At 47.5% G+C, this 15,569-nt stretch overlaps 3 protein-coding genes across 4 annotated transcripts in view; 2 read left to right on the forward strand and 1 right to left on the reverse strand.

The window, feature by feature from the left end:
* The first annotated feature begins 370 nt into the window (after positions 1–370).
* Nrbp1 (nuclear receptor binding protein 1) lies at positions 371–11,137 on the forward strand. Its single transcript, XM_046441506.2, has 18 exons — positions 371–498; positions 3,845–4,074; positions 4,409–4,531; positions 4,711–4,812; positions 5,207–5,296; positions 5,451–5,491; positions 5,853–5,947; positions 7,432–7,515; positions 7,706–7,764; positions 7,926–8,024; positions 9,063–9,195; positions 9,335–9,440; positions 9,585–9,635; positions 9,732–9,867; positions 10,052–10,105; positions 10,199–10,262; positions 10,449–10,504; positions 10,591–11,137. The coding sequence occupies exons 2-18, from the start codon at positions 3,865–3,867 to the stop codon at positions 10,693–10,695; spliced, it is 1,608 nt and encodes a 535-aa protein (XP_046297462.1). The 5' UTR covers positions 371–498; positions 3,845–3,864; the 3' UTR covers positions 10,696–11,137.
* A 170-nt stretch (positions 11,138–11,307) lies between these two features.
* Positions 11,308–12,883, forward strand: Krtcap3 (keratinocyte associated protein 3). Its single transcript, XM_058578434.1, has 7 exons — positions 11,308–11,373; positions 11,492–11,676; positions 11,773–11,832; positions 11,990–12,196; positions 12,307–12,441; positions 12,548–12,660; positions 12,784–12,883. Exons 1-6 carry the CDS (start codon positions 11,346–11,348, stop codon positions 12,653–12,655), a joined length of 723 nt encoding a protein of 240 aa, XP_058434417.1. The 5' UTR covers positions 11,308–11,345; the 3' UTR covers positions 12,656–12,660; positions 12,784–12,883.
* A 76-nt stretch (positions 12,884–12,959) lies between these two features.
* Ift172 (intraflagellar transport 172) overlaps positions 12,960–15,569 on the reverse strand; it is a 36,714-nt gene continuing 34,104 nt past the window's right edge. For both annotated transcript variants that reach the window (XM_046441504.2, XM_046441505.2), the window contains 6 exons: positions 14,939–15,034; positions 14,689–14,748; positions 14,511–14,609; positions 13,811–13,964; positions 13,294–13,385; positions 12,960–13,108 (listed from right to left, as the gene is read on the reverse strand). In XM_046441504.2, the coding sequence (XP_046297460.1) occupies positions 13,019–13,108; positions 13,294–13,385; positions 13,811–13,964; positions 14,511–14,609; positions 14,689–14,748; positions 14,939–15,034 (591 nt within the window). In that variant the 3' untranslated portion in view covers positions 12,960–13,018. The remainder of the gene's footprint in view (positions 13,109–13,293; positions 13,386–13,810; positions 13,965–14,510; positions 14,610–14,688; positions 14,749–14,938; positions 15,035–15,569) is intronic.

Consider the following 15,569-nt stretch of genomic DNA (forward strand, 5'->3'; position numbering starts at 1 on the left):
TGTCCAGTTGCACTGTCCCCAAATAGTAAAAGTGGGTGGGCTCTTCCCTCCGATGAAAGCTATGTCTTTTGATCCTTTTGTCTTTTCGTGAGATTAGAACTGTCATGGCGCCTTCAAGAGGAAGAAGGCCTTCCCCTAGTCCAGCACAATCACTGGGGGGCACCTGGACTGGGCGGAGGGGTGGACAGCGAAACAAGCTTCGGTTGGGACTGAAAACACCGAAACCTCTGCGAGGCTTCTGCGGGAGCGACGCAAGGGGAGGAGACCCGGCTGAAGATCAACCTGCGAGCGACGGTCTGGGGCACCGCCCCCCACCGCCCTGTCCAATGGAAACCTGGCGGCGGTGCGGCACCGCCCATCTGTTGGTCCGGACGCCGCGAGGGCGGGGCCCGCAGTTCGGTTGAGCTGCGGAGCGCAGCTGTGAGGGAGTCGCTGTGATCCTGGGCCGCGGAACCCGAGCTGGAGCTGAAGCGCAGACTGCGGGCGCGGAGTCGGGAGGTGAGCGCCCGGGGAATGAGGCCCGGGAGGGAGGGGCTCGCGAGAGGACAGAGGGGTCGACCCCGAGCCCCAGGACCGCCGTGCTGCAGGCGGCCTTGCTCACTCGGCAGCCAGGCCCGGCTGGGCCCGGCCCTCCTGAGCGAGGGGCCGCCTCGGTCCCACTGTCGCTGCCCGCCCGCTCGTCTGCCCGCCCGGCCTCCCTGGTGTGGCGCCGGCGGCGGAGGCGGCGGCCCAGAATTCTGCGGGCGCGGGTCAGGAGATCCCAGCGTTCGCTTGGAACTCCGGCTGCGAGAGGCGGGGCCGGCGGCGGGGGCGGGGGCGGGGGCGGCAGTCGCGGCCCCGCGGCCTGCGGAAGGAAGCGCCGAGTCCCGGCCTGGCCTGCTCGCCGGGCGGTGCGCCGACGGCGCGGGGGCGTGGCCTGCGGCCTGACGGCGCTGCCGGGCCGGCCTTTGATGAGGCGGCCGCTGCGCGCTCCCTGGCCCTCCAGGCAGGACTCCCTCCCTGGCCGCCGCGCGCTTCCTGACCCTGGCGGGGCGACCTGTTGGAGTGTGAAATTCTGAGGGCCATCTTCCACCTCGAGCTTGCTTTATTTCCGACCGTACGGTTCTGCGGGCCTCAGAGGTTTTCTGCAGTCTGCTCAGGGTGAGGACTGAGGGGTCTGTGGCTGAGGGCGTTGGAGAAGTTGACGTACCGAGAGCTTGCAGTCTAGTAATGAAAGGCCCCGGGAACAACTTTGCAGGACTGCCGACGCTGAGCGAAGTGAACGAACCGTGTGCCTCAGGGTGGCTGAAGGCGACCAGGAGAGCCTTGCGATCCGCCTGTGATCTTTTTTTTTTTTTTAAATATTTATTTATTTATTTTAATTCTCGGCGGACACAACATCTTTGTTTGTATGTGGTGCTGAGGATCGAACCCGGGCCGCACGCATGCCAGGCGAGTGCGCTACCGTTTGAGCCACACCCCCAGCCCCCGCCTGTGATCTTACTGAGCTTCTAGATACCCCTGAGCAGAACCCCAGTGTTGCAAAGGTTTCTTTATCAATAGGAGGGGCACTGAAGGATCTTGGGGTTTTGCCCTCGTGTTCCTTACAGGGGCAAGACTGGGAGGAAGGAGACAAGCACATTCCTGGGGCATCTATTTCTTTGATGACGGTTTGGTTCCTCCTCTGGTGAAACCCAAGTGGATTAGTTGTCTGTGCCCTGGGTCCAGAAGTTTCTTCAGATCCCATTGGCTGTATACAGCCTTTCTGTATTAAAATTCCATTAGTATCTCCTATTGTAATCTAGTAATTTTACTAAAAGATAGACACATTCAGCTGCTTTAGGAAGTAACTGATACAGATGTTCTTACTGTTTTCTTATTTTCTGGGGAAGAAGAAAAACGATCTCTAGCCCAACTTTTCTAGTTGATTACTAAAACAACAGATACTATAGTAGCTTTCTAGGCTGACTGAGTTGAATCTCTCTAGGATAGGCAAGGACCTAGAAATTAATATAAGAATATCTTGTCAGATTGTTTTTTTCTGTAGTGCTTTTTTGCTCCTTGGTATTCGCTAGAATTTCATCTTATAAAAGTCTCCTGACTTGTGTTAAACTTCCTTGTACCTTGGGGAGAGATGGACAGAAGTGAGAATCATTATATCTTTATTTTATATTTATATTTATATTATGCTGAGGGTCGAACTCAGTGTCTCATGCATGCTAGGTGAGCACTCTACCACCTAGCCACAATCCCAGCCCTAAAAGATTGATGTTGACTGGAGGCTTCTGGCATTCTGAAATGACTTTGAGGTGCAGATGTACTTTCCAGGATATTACTTTCATACAGGACAGCAATCCCTTAAGCCCACAGATTCAACAGCCTTTGTTCTTAGAGGTGAAGAATAATATTCAGTGATTGTCCTGTGACTTTTTGCATGGGTAAATGACTATCTTTTTCCTTCAAGTACTATACCCCTGAAGAAATGTTATATTGTATAACACTTTTTCCTATAAAAGTTAGGTCTTGAGCTTTTTAAATTTTTATTTATTACTTTTAGTTGTAGATGGACACAATACATTTTATTTTATTTTATTTTATTTTATTGGTGGTGCTGAGGATTGAACCCAGTGCCTCACATGAGCCACAACTCCAGCCCTGTCTTGAGTTTTTTGTTCCCAAAAGAAATACCTATGTTAGATCCAGTGCCCAGAGAATGGACACTTCAGAACCTTTGAGCAATGTGAATGAAATGAAAACTAGAAGTTTAAAGTCTTAGATCTGCCTTGAATTTGTGGCTTCATAACTGTAGACATCTCATTTATTTTGTTCACTGTTGTATCTAAAGCACCTGCCCAGTGTGTGATCCACACTAAGTGCTTACTAAACATTTGTTGAATAAGCAAATTTTTAAAAATGTTGCTAACCAATACCCATTTGCCATACTCTCACATCATAGGAAAGGTCAGGTCATCAGGGATTCAGTCACCACTGCCCTGGTGAGGTCATCAGGGATTAAATCACCTGACCTAAAGGTAGTCTCACCATGAGCCAGCAGGCTTGTTCTGTGTATAGGAGGGTTTGGATAGTGGATGCCAAGGTTAATTCAGCTGGCTAAATCAGCTAAGGGTTTCAGCTGGATATGTTGGCTGGGGGTGGTACAGGTTTAGCCTTAAGGATGGTTCAGTAGAACATTTTGGAGTCTGGAATCATCTGTCTGAATATCACCTATGTATCCTGGTTCTTGAGCACAGGGCAAATAGGGATATATGGGAATTCAAAGGGAAGCCTGTTGGATGAATATTTGCTGAGAAGGAATGGAACATCTGATTCTGCTGTTCTTTTGGACCTTACTAAGTGGGGTTATGCTGCCATAAGTCTTGTGTTTGTCACTCCTGAGTGAGTCATCTTCAACTAAGATAGCTTCCTTTCTGTAGACTGGAGTTAGAGTAGTTAATTTTTCAGTGTTTAGATAGGAGTAATTCTGATTTTGGATTTAAAGGAGACAAGGGGAATTACTTGTTTTATATTTCTTTGAACCTGCAGATGAGATTATTAAGGTTATTAAATGTAGATCCATCTTTTTTTTCTTTGGTACCAAGGATTGAACCCAGGAGCACTTAACCAACAAGACACATCCCCAGCCCTTTTTTTTTTTTTTTTTAGAGACAGCGTCTCGCTGAGTTGCTGAGGGTCTCATTGAGTTGCTTAGGGCCTTGCTAGGTTGCTGAGGCTGAGTTTCAATTCGTGGTCTTCCTGCTTCAGTTCCCAAGTCACTGGGATTACAGGCTTGCACCACCATGACCACCTTGTAGATCTGTCTTGACCTTCTCTGCCTTCTCCCTTTGTCCTCAACCAACCAATGCAGGCCTGAGTGTTTGTTCCAGCATGTCGGAGGGGGAGTCCCAGACAGTACTCAGCAGTGGCTCGGACCCAAAAGTAGAATCCTCATCTTCAGCTCCTGGCCTGACATCAGTTTCGCCTCCTGTGACTTCCACAACCTCAGCTGCATCCCCAGAGGAAGAAGAAGAAAGTGAAGATGAATCTGAGATCTTGGAAGAGTCACCCTGTGGGCGCTGGCAGAAGAGGAGAGAAGAGGTACGATGATAATGTTACTCTTGGGATTGTAAATTCTAAGAGAATAAGGACTGGGGGCAGGGGATGTGGCTCAAGCGGTAGCGTGCTCGCCTGGCATGCATGCGGCCCGGGTTCGATCCTCAGCACCACATACAAACAAAGATGTTGTGTCTGCCGAAAACTAAAAAAGAATAAATAAATATTAAAATTAAAAAAAAAAAAAAAAAGGACTGGTGGAGCAATCTCAAAGGGGCAGATCAAACTTTAACAGTTTGGGGATTAGGGGAGGATCATATGGAGTATTAAAATAGAGAAGTCATGGAGTAACTTGAATTCTATTTGAATTGCTTCTCAGGTAAATCAGCGGAATGTGCCAGGAATCGACAGTGCATACCTGGCCATGGATACAGAGGAGGGTGTGGAGGTTGTGTGGAATGAGGTACAGTTCTCTGAGCGCAAGAACTACAAGCTGCAGGAGGTAGGTGATGGTGAAAGGATGCCACTGAATGGTGCTAAAGAGGAATAGATGTCAGGCAGCTGGCTATGAGGAGAGCATGTTGGGGGTTAGACCATTTCTGGGGAGGAATGGGAACTGGCTTTTCAGAATTATTACAGTGATTTGTGAGCTCCATTATCCCATTGTCTCCCTTGTTCCAGGAAAAGGTCCGTGCCGTATTTGATAATCTGATTCAGTTGGAACATCTCAACATTGTTAAATTTCACAAGTATTGGGCTGACATTAAAGAGAACAAGGCCAGGGTAAGAATTTTTTCCTGGTATTTCCTGAGTTTAACTGCAAGATTCTAGCTACATTTATTGTTCTTTTTATGCTCAGTGATTGAAACTGAGTAGTTTTGAAACAACTGGAATCAGCTGCTGTGGTGGTGAGAGTAGGGCTTCAGCTGCCACCCATGCCGGTTATCTGGATATAGATGGAGCAAAAAGAGTGATTTTTTGCTTCCTTCATCCCATAGGTTTTATTGCTGAGTAGTTTTCATGGTGCTATTCAATCTAACTAAAGAAACAATGCTAAGAACAAAAGGAGAGAAAGTTGGAAAAAAAATTACAAATTTAATATATATCTGTGTAAATATTTTCAGGTAAGAGATCATTTCTACTGTAAAGCCTTATAATGAGTGCTTTTCTTCCCCAGGTCATTTTTATCACTGAATACATGTCATCTGGGAGTCTTAAGCAATTTCTGAAGAAGACCAAAAAGAACCACAAGACCATGAATGAAAAAGTATGAAGGGAGGGCCAAGTTTTAGGCTGGTTGGGGTTTTAAAAGATTGTATTAATTATAAATCTGATTATGGAGGTTATGGAAAGATGGAAAGACTGGTGGGAGGGTTAAGAGAGGGGGTTATTGCTGACCTTTCAACCAAATTCTCTTCCAGGCTTGGAAACGCTGGTGCACACAAATCCTTTCTGCTCTAAGGTAAGTAATATTTGCTTAGTTTCTTTCCCATATTTCCTAATGTAGTTCCTCCAGATTGTAGGGTACTACTCTGATGTTCTATTCTGCCTTTCCCCACTTTGACTGATACACTGTCAAGATTAGGCCCCCTACAAGTTTTGTAAAGGGTTTCTCTTATTGTCCTAACTGCAACACTATCTCCTGCCTCTTTCTCTTAATGCTTATACATCTATTTAAATCATCAGGCATAATCAAGATTCAGAGTTTGGGGATTATCTTTATGGTGGTCAGCAGGAAACCTGGCCCTTGCTTCTCTTAACCCTTGGGTTCCCCTTGCCCTTAATTTCCCAGTGGCCCCTCTAACAGCCCAGTGCCCCCACAGCTACCTGCATTCCTGTGACCCCCCCATCATCCATGGGAACCTGACCTGTGACACCATCTTCATCCAGCACAACGGACTCATCAAGATTGGCTCTGGTGAGGGGAGGGAGAGGTTCTGGGCAGGGGAGCCTCGGGAATTTGGGAACTAGGGGGTAAGATGAAAAGAATGGGAGAGAACAGCAAAATTCTGAGATGTGGGCTGGTGATAATAGATAGGATCTTGCTAGAGATACTACATAGAGAGCAGCTAATTAGTGGAGATGGGATAGAGTATATAATTTTGTACTTTTTTTGGAGGAAGATTGGGGTTAATACAGAAATATTGATAGGAGGTTGGGAAAAGGCAAGAAGTAGATGTGAGATCTGATTTGAGCCCCTGGGCCCAGACCCAACCAGAGGAGGTTCCGGGCTGTGCCTGCTGTGAGTGCTTTCATTTGCTGTGTATCTGTGTGCAGTGTACATTTCCGTGTGTTGTGTTTATGTATCCATTTGTCTGGGGCTTGGCTGCTCCATCGCTCACAACTTTTCTCTGTTTTCCTCCCTCCCGCTTACGGGCTGCTCTGTTCCCAACAGTCTTTCATAGGATTTTTGCTAATGGTGAGAGCTCCCTCTGCCCCACTTGGGGCTCTGTTTGTGCTCCCTTTGCTCCCTGTGCGGCTGCCCAGTGCATGCAGTCGTGGGAGCAAGGCCTGGTCCCCTATCTCCCCTGCCTAATTTTGCCTGCTTAGCTTCTGCCCTGTCAGCCTTCTACCTGCTTGCCCCTCCATAACCTGCTTGTTTCCTGTGGATTCTGCCTGGCTGGACACTTACTCCTAGATTCATATTCCCCCTCATCATCAGGCTGGTTCCCCAAATCATGCTGTGCTCCCAGATTCTCTGTGACTTGTAATCATTGTTATGATTGGAGTGAGTCCAAATCAGGCCTGGCCCTGGTTCCTCGTGCAGCCCTGTAGCAGGTAGCGTTGAGAAAGAGAGTAGAACAGGAGTCTAAAAAGTTTTGGTGGACTCAAAGTAAAACTGATTCAAGGGTATTGATTTAATTCTGATTCTTGAGTTTCTGGCAAAGGTGGGTAAGAAGGAGGCTAGCTCCTCCTCAGTTATATTTATTGCTTCTTCACCATTTTTATCCAAGTTCCTAAGGTCTCCAATCCTCTCAGATTAGGAAGGGCTGCCTGTTGTTTTATGTTAAATTGAAAGGTGGATGAAAGAAATAAAACTGAATATTTTCATGGTAATCAGAGATTAGATAAATTTGGGACTATGGGAAGATGAACAGGTCACAAGTGAAAAATTTCCCTTAGATATGTTACTTCTTGACTAGCCCCAAACTAGTGTCTGTTAATGTTATCTGAATCCTTTGTTGTTCCTGAGTTTGGGTCCTCAGATGTGAGGAAAAAGGGGGAGGTAGGTAGAGTCCATGTATGGTCTGTAGTTCAGGATGAGAAAGGGGATAGGTTTGTGTCTGCTAAGGGTTAGAAAGGAGACTTCAAAAAAATTTGGCTTTTGGGGGCCTCTCTCTCTGGAGTGAGACTATGCTTTGTTGATGGTGGTCAGATTATGGGTATCTTCCATACTCCCAGTGGCTCCTGACACTATCAACAATCATGTGAAGACTTGTCGGGAAGAGCAGAAGAATCTACACTTCTTTGCACCGGAGTATGGAGGTGAGGCATCCTGGCTTCTCTGTCCTGTCCTCATGCCCTGGTGTTTTGCACCTTATAACCTGAGGTACAGTGGTAATACAACCAAAACTTATATAGTCTACTTTACTAGCATACAATTATGTTTAAAAGGCCTATCTGCCACCCCTTGTCCTCAATCCTCTGTTTCACTAAGTCCTTTCTGTTTTCCTAGAAGTCACTAATGTTACAACAGCAGTGGACATCTATTCCTTTGGCATGTGTGCACTGGAGGTGAGGAACTAAAGAGGGAGGGGGGCAAAAAGAAAGGGTGAAATTAGAAGACAGAAGAGGGAAAATAGAGGACAAGGAAGATGCTGATCTTGAGGGAGTGACTGTGGGAGCACTGAGGTTCTTAGGTCTCTCCTTTTCCTTTGGATTCCTCCTCACTGCAGATGGCAGTGCTGGAGATTCAGGGCAATGGAGAGTCTTCATATGTGCCACAAGAAGCCATCAGCAGTGCCATCCAGCTTCTAGAAGACTCATTACAGAGGGTAAGGCTCTTCAGGATTGCTGCCTTCTTAACTGACTTTCAGGTGTCTTCATATTTTTTCTTCACTTAGACTCTTTGAGCAGGAAAACATAAAGCAGAAAAAGACAAAAATGTAAAATTTCCCTAAGAGGTGTCTACCTTGTTCTTGTATACATACAACAGGTTAGAGCTTAAGATGGTAATATTGGGGTTAAAAATTTTATGTTAATTGAAGTGTGTCTAAATGGAGGTAAACTAATTTGATGGTTACTGTACACAGTTGCTAAATTCTCTTGACATTTGAAAGCAAAATAATCACTTTAAATTAATCAAATCAGTCATTTGGGGATTTCATATTTATATAGTTTTAGTTAGAAGGTTCCTGGAAATAATGACCTATTGAAAGGACCTAAGGAATACGAATCGGTAGATAGACTGACTATAATAAGTAGAAGCTGGACAAGAAAGTCCAAACAAGACTAGTTTGTAACTCATTAGAGATAAATATAACGGGGAACAGGAAAGGAAAGAAGAAAAGCTAGAAGTCTTGAGTGCAGTGTGAAATAAGTTTCTAGTTCACATTGTGGTAGAATATTCAAGTGAAAAATTAGGTATCAGATCTTATTGGCCTTTAAGACTGAAAGTAAGAAAGGTTATGTCATGGGACCTCCAGGAGGTAAAAAAGGATTAGCATGGTTAAAGAAAGCATGGGAAATCCAGTGGATTTCAGTGATTGTAGTAGACAAAAAATTGTGATACTAGGCCTGGGAAATAAAGTGAATATTACCACAATAGGTAAAATTTGGGAAGGGAAAAGTTGAAAAATATTTAAAAGATTGTGGTTTGAGAATAAAAAATAATTAAGACCAGAAAGACAGTGAATGATATCTTTTGATATACTATCTTATATTTTCAAACCCCTTTCAAGTACATTTGTCAGTGTTTTCTCCACAAGTGCTGAACACCTAGTGTGTGCAAAGCCTTGTAATGAGAGCTTTAAAGATGAACTCGGTGGGGTGTTTGCCAGATGCCTGCTCCAGTTCTTAACTCTTTTTTTTAGGAGTTCATTCAGAAGTGCCTGCAGTCTGAGCCTGCACGCAGACCAACAGCCAGAGAACTTCTCTTCCACCCAGCACTATTTGAAGTGCCCTCACTCAAACTCCTTGCTGCCCATTGCATTGTGGGTCACCAACGTGAGTCCCCTTGAACCCTACTAGGAATTTTCTTCCAACTCTCACTGGCATGCTCTCTTTCTTCTATTTCCAAAGAGATTCTTTGGCCCTGTGCTTCCATTCCACTATTCATAACATTCTACTCCATCATGCCCTCCAGACATGATCCCAGAGAACGCTTTGGAGGAGATCACCAAAAACATGGATACCAGTGCTGTACTGGCTGAAATCCCTGCAGGTCCAGGAAGAGAAGCAGTTCAAACTTTGTGAGTAACCAACTGAGAGGGTCTAAAAGGGACAAATGGGTCACTACCACTCTGAGGATCTGTAAAATGCTCGTTCTCAGGGAAAGGTTGAGTCTGCTGTTTTGCTTGTTCCCTTACTTCCATTATCTTTCTTTTCTTCTTTAGGTATTCCCAATCACCAGCTCTGGAATTAGACAAATTCCTTGAAGATGTCAGGTAAGGGAAGAGTGAGGCAGGCTTCCTTAAGGACGCAGGGGCAGGTGTCCTAAGGCACTCCAGAGCCCCATGTAACCTGTCTTTACCTCCTTCCAGGAATGGGATCTACCCTCTGACAGCCTTTGGGCTGCCTAGGCCCCAACAGCCACAGCAGGAGGAGGTGACATCACCTGTAGTTCCCCCCTCTGTTAAGACTCCAACACCTGAGCCAGCTGAGGTGGAAACCCGCAAGGTGGGGGCTATGTAGGTGTGAATGTGTCCATGGTCACTGGGGAAGGGGCAGCTCAAATAAGCCTTACCCATTAGAGAAAAAGTGTGTGTTTCTGTCCTCTGGTCATCGTGTCGTGTGGCCTATGAAGGCTTCCAGGTGTGACTGCTTTCTATTCCAGTAATTTTCCTGTCTTGTTGTGTCCTAGGTGGTGCTGATGCAGTGCAACATTGAATCAGTGGAAGAGGGAGTCAAACACCATGTAAGGCTCAAGGCCAGGACTGCACAGGACTGGGTGGGCAGAGGGTGGAGGAAGAGGAGCCTTATTTATTTATTTATTGGTCTTGTTCTCTAGTTAACACTTCTGCTGAAGCTGGAGGACAAACTGAACCGGCACCTGAGCTGTGATCTGATGCCAAGTGAGTCTCTCCTTTTGCTTGGAGGATGGAGGGCCTGTGAGCTTTATCTTTAAGGGACATATTCAGGGGTGGGAAGATGACAAATCAGTAAAATATTGCTCCCACAGAATAACTGTCTTAGCCCCTAAAATTTGAAGAGCTCTGTGTCCCTTCCTACTATACTCAGCCCTCCTGTTTCTTTGTCAGATGAGAACATCCCAGAGTTGGCAGCTGAGCTGGTGCAGCTGGGCTTCATTAGTGAGGTGAGGTTCCTGCCTACCTTCCTCTACCCTGGCTGCCTCCCTGCCTTCTCTTATCTCAGCCCACCTCACTGAGCTCCTCTTCCCAGGCTGACCAGAGCCGACTGACTTCTCTGCTGGAGGAGACCCTGAACAAGTTCAATTTTGCCAGGAACAACACCATCAACTCAGCCGCTGTCACCGTCTCCTCTTAGAGCTCACTCGGGCCAGGCCCTTATCTGAGCTGTGGCTGTCCCTGGACATGCTGCAGCCCTCCTGCCCCTCCCCCCAGTCAGTATTACCCTGTGAAGCCCCCTCAGTCCTTTATCATTCAGGAGGGCTTTAAGGGCTCCCTGGTTCTGAGCATCGTGCTCCCCTCCCCCTTTCTTCCTCCCCTCTGCACTTTGTTTACTTGTTTTGCACAGACATGGGCCTGGGCCTTCTCAGCAGCCGCCTTCTAGCTGGGGGCTAGTAGCTGACCCGGCGGCTCCGCCCAGCCTGTGTGGACGGGAGGCCCATGGGCACTGGGGGAGCCGAGTTCTACAATCCCGCTGGGGCGGATGGGCGGGAGAGAAAGGTGGTGCTGCAGTGGTGGCCCTGGGGGGCCATTCGATTCGCCTCAGTTGCTGCTGAAATAAAGTCTACTTTTTGCTAAAACTGTCGTGTGTTTGCGCCTCCTAGGGACAGTGCAGCAGATTGTGCAGCCGCCCATTGGGCGGGCCTCAGGTGGAGGGGCGGGGCCCAGGTAGAGCTGCCTTGGGGCTGTGGAGGCTGGGCGTCAGGTGGGGGGGCGGGGCTGAACTCACGGTTGGCGGGGCGGGGCCAGACCCAGGTAGAGCCGCCGGGCGGCTACGCAACCCACGGGATGAAGTGCTACCGCCTCTGCGTGTTTGGTAACTTCCGCCCCTCCCCTCGGTCCCTGAGACCCCTCAGCCTGTCCTACAGGCGACAGCTGGCCCTACGTGCCACCTGCCCCTCCGGGTTCAGGTCTGCCCTCCCCCTGCTTTACAGATGCAGCCCGCGGGCCCCGGCGGCTGATGCGCGTGGGCCTAGCGCTGATCCTGGTGGGCCACGTGAACCTGCTGCTGGGGGCCGTGCTGCACGGCACTGTCCTGAGGCACGTGGCCAACCCCCGTGGCGCTGTCACACCGGAGTACACCACCGCCAATGTCATCTCTGTGGGTTCAGGGCTGCTGGTGAGAGCCTGGGGGGGGGGGTCGGGACAGGGTTGGGGGCGGGTAGGGAGCGACATGCAGAGCGCCTGTGGGCCAAAGGCTTGGTATCTTCCGCAGAGTGTTTCCGTGGGACTTGTGGCTCTCTTGGCATCCAAGAACCTTGTTCGTTCACCACTGGTGAGAGGGGACTTCTGGAGCTTGAGAGGGGTAGGGCGGAGGAACTGTCTCAGCTTTTTCAATGTGAAGAAGGAGCCTCAAATAGAAAACTGTCTAGTTATTGGCAGACTTTGCTAGGCCTAGGCTGCTCACCATTATTAATCTTCTGCTCTGCCAGCACTGGGCCCTGCTGGCCCTGGCTCTAGTGAACTTGCTCTTGTCTGCTGCCTGCTCCATGGGTCTTCTCCTTGCTGTGTCACTCACTGTGGCCAATGGTGGTCGTAGACTTATTGCTGACTGCCATCCAGGACTGCTGGATCCTTCCATCCCACTGGACCAGGGGTCTGGTCACACGGACTGCCCCTTTGACCCCACAAGAATCTATGTGAGTGCTTTCTTGCCATTCAGAAAGCCTTGGTCTTGCCCTTTTAATTTCCTCATTTGCAGCTTATGTCACATTTCCTTTTAGCCCTCATCCTTGCTTTCTGCTTTTAGGATACAGCCTTGGCTCTCTGGATCCCTTCTCTGCTTATGTCTGCAGCTGAGGCTGCTCTATCTGGTTACTGCTGTGTGGCAGCACTCACCCTGCGTGGAATTGGGCCCTGCAGGAAGGAAGGGTTTCAGGGGCAGGTAAGGAAGAGAAACCGGAAGGGTTCACTCAATACAGCCAGTCTGTGTTACAAAGGAGTTGATGTATCATTCAGGGCCATGGTACAAACTCCACCCTCTCCTGCAGCTAGAGGAACTGACAGAGCTTGAACCTCCTAAATGTAAACAGCAGGAAAATGTGCAGCTACTAGATCAACATCAAGAACTCCAGGAGTCACAGAAAACCTGGGTTTAGGACAGGTAAAGGGCCCTGAGAGTGGGGGTCTGGGTTAGAGAGGGGACATGGAAGTGTTCTTGGGACCAGGGCTAGTTCTTTACTGTGCTGCTCCTCTCTCTGACCTGGATTGGTTCTTCCTTTATCAGGCAGGTGATGTTCCAAGGCTCAGTCCACAAGTGTTTTCCACTGGGGCCCTGACACCAGGATGGTATCGATAATTGTAATAAAGAACTTCTCTTTTTTCTACTTGGTTATAATTCTTTTTTTGGGGAAAGGGTACTGTGCTGGTGTTGGGGGTGATTCATCAAAGAATACAGTGGTATCAATTTCTTACAGAACTTTAATGAGGGAGAGGCCCAAACCCTTCCTCAATTTTACCAGTCACTGAAAGGAAAAGCTGGTGCTGGGGAGCCCTCCACACCACTGACTGATGAATTTCAGCACATCCTGGCATACTGGGCTGTGGGAGGTCTGTGAGTAAAGGGAAAGAACATCACAGAAACTCATTAGAGCTGGTACATTGGACATTAGCTTCATCTCCGTGTCCTGGGGAGCAAATGCAGGGTCTGCACCTATCTTCTGAAAGAATCCCAGCCTTTCCCAGCCCCTCCAGCAATGCTGTTCTCCCTGCCTGCTTTCAAGTTTCCCTCTCTAACCTTAATAGCCATAAGAAACTTATTCCAGTTGTCCTTGTTAGCAGCCTTCCCTGGACGCTTAAATTCAATTTTGTTCCTCAGAATGGGGTAACCTGTGGGAGAAGAGAAAAAGAAGAACTAGAGTTTGAGAGAGATTGAAGAGGGTGGAAATAAAGAGAAGCCTGGGGATAAAGATGGCTATCATTTGTCTTAGGTGCCCTTTACTAAATTAAAGTGAAATGATGTTTTTTTTTTTTTTTTTTTGGTTCCAGAGATTGAACTCAGGGGCACTCAACCATTCAGCCACATTCTCAGCCACATTTTATATTTTATTTAGAGACAGGGTCTCGCTGAGTTGCTAAACGCCTCGCCGTTTATAATTTATTTATATGTGGTGCTTTAAACTCGCAATCCTCCTGTCTTAGCCTCCAGAGCTGCTGGGGTTATAGGTGTGTGCCACTGCGCCTGACAAAATAAAGTTTCTTGATCCTTCTACTTTCCCCTCCATAGGATAAGGGGGTGCTGTGGGGTTCTATACCTGTGATAAGGCAGGGAAGTGCCCGAACTCCAGTGCTTGCTGCCACTAGGGAAGCCTCATAGGCACCACGCTCATCCCGAGGCAGAACCTGCTCCAGCCGCTGGTCCATTGAGACTGTGAGTACCCAGTCTCGAACCTCTTCTCTCTGGGCTTCCTGGTGGGGACAGAGGGAGCAAGAGCTTCACAGAGGGTAGGGCAAATGGCTCGGGGGATGGGATTTCCTATACCCTCATCCTGTACACCAGCTTTTCAGCCATAAATGATCCTCCTTGAATTGAGGGACAATAATGAGAGCTGAGGTCCTTCTAAAGATGGCAACCCAAAGCTGTCCTCCTTTCTTCTATACCCTAGCCCGTTTTTATTTTTATTTTGAAACAGGTTCTTGCTAAGTTCCCCAGGATGGTCTCAGACTTGAGATCTTCCTGCCTCAGTTTTCCAAGTTGCTGGGATTACAGGTGTGTTGCTGGGATTACAGGTGTGTGCATCCCTGTAGCTTTTTTTTTTTTTTTTTTTAATATTTTTTGGTTGTCCATGACCTTTATTTTATAATTTATTTATATGTGGTGCTGAGAATTGAACCCAGTGCCTCACACATACTAGGCAAGCACTCTACCACTGAGCCACAACTCCTGCCCCTGTCCTGCCTTCTTAATGCACTCCTTTGTTGACACCTTCCCATTTTCCAACCTTGCACCCTTACCGGTATGTGCTGCTTGGCTGGTAGTGGCACCTCAAATGGAATGTCTGTATCCTGAAAATCAGAGTGGTCAAGGGCATCCAGAGTCCCTTCTTCGATCGCCTATGGCACAGTGGACACCATGACATAAGTACAGCTTGTGACAGGCAAAGCCTCCCAACCTCTGCACATGATTCCTTACATCGGTAAGATCCAAAAAGCGGTTGAGGAAGATGAAGGCCATGTTCTCCCAGCCAACTGCCTATGGCAAAAAAAAAAAAAAAGCAAATGGGAAAGAGCAAGCTGAGCTTGGATGCCACTGGATACAGGGACACACTGCAAGCAGATATAAGAGACCTGTATCTACCCCACACTCAGTTTAGCTCAAGGGATATTCTCTATCTTCCGACTCTGTTCTAGCTTCAGCCCCACCCTTCCTTGTTCCAGCTCACCTGGGCAGCAATGCCTGCTTCATAGAAGGCCTTATCTGCAGGTAGTAGCTGGGTGTGACGCAAGAGTGAAACAGAAAGCCTGGCAGCCACAGTTTCCTAGAGATTGAAAGCAAAGCTTTAGGATCTTGGCACTAGTGGCTGAGCTACCAGATGAATGATCCTGTAACTAATAGCCACAAAACTATAAAACCAATAATCAGTGTTAAACTGATCTGTATCTCAAGCTGTTTGGCTCTTAGTTTCTTTCACTGGCACAACAGAACTGGGCCTAGATTATTTCTAAGCTTCCTTCCGTTTCTAGAATTCTGTCATCCAACTATATGAAATAAATACACAGCAAATTATCAAAAATAAGTCAAACGTGTGTATACATGGTGGGGATGTAGCTCAGAGGTAGAATGCCCCTGGTTTAATCTTTAGGACTATAAATAAATAAATGAATAAGTAAATAAATAAAATAATGTGTGCATTATATGGGTTGAATAAAGAAATCATAGAATTTGAAGGTTTAAACATACTAAAACTGTACTGGGGATGTGGGTCAGTGGTAGGGTGCTTGCCTAGCATGGGTCGGATGCTGGAGATCTAACAAAAAAATAATCTGAAGCTGTATGGGTCTCAAGCCCTAAGA

This window comes from Marmota monax, unplaced genomic scaffold (genome assembly GCF_021218885.2).
Source record: "Marmota monax isolate L192 unplaced genomic scaffold, Marmota_monax_Labrador192_F-V1.1 WCK01_AAM20220418_F8-fsc00010, whole genome shotgun sequence".
NCBI classification, from domain to species: domain Eukaryota; kingdom Metazoa; phylum Chordata; class Mammalia; order Rodentia; family Sciuridae; genus Marmota; species Marmota monax.

Excerpts from the sequence above, each read along its gene's own strand:
- Nrbp1 (XM_046441506.2), top strand. The coding sequence starts at position 3,865 with ATGTCGGAGGGGGAGTCCCAGACAGTACTCAGCAGTGGCTCGGACCCA. Across the intron at positions 7,765-7,925 it reads TTGGCATGTGTGCACTGGAG|ATGGCAGTGCTGGAGATTCA; the intron begins GTGAGGAACTAA and ends TCCTCACTGCAG. Across the intron at positions 10,106-10,198 it reads AAGAGGGAGTCAAACACCAT|TTAACACTTCTGCTGAAGCT; the intron begins GTAAGGCTCAAG and ends CTTGTTCTCTAG.
- Krtcap3 (XM_058578434.1), top strand. The coding sequence starts at position 11,346 with ATGAAGTGCTACCGCCTCTGCGTGTTTG. Across the intron at positions 11,374-11,491 it reads CTACCGCCTCTGCGTGTTTG|ATGCAGCCCGCGGGCCCCGG; the intron begins GTAACTTCCGCC and ends CCTGCTTTACAG. Across the intron at positions 12,197-12,306 it reads TTGACCCCACAAGAATCTAT|GATACAGCCTTGGCTCTCTG; the intron begins GTGAGTGCTTTC and ends TTCTGCTTTTAG.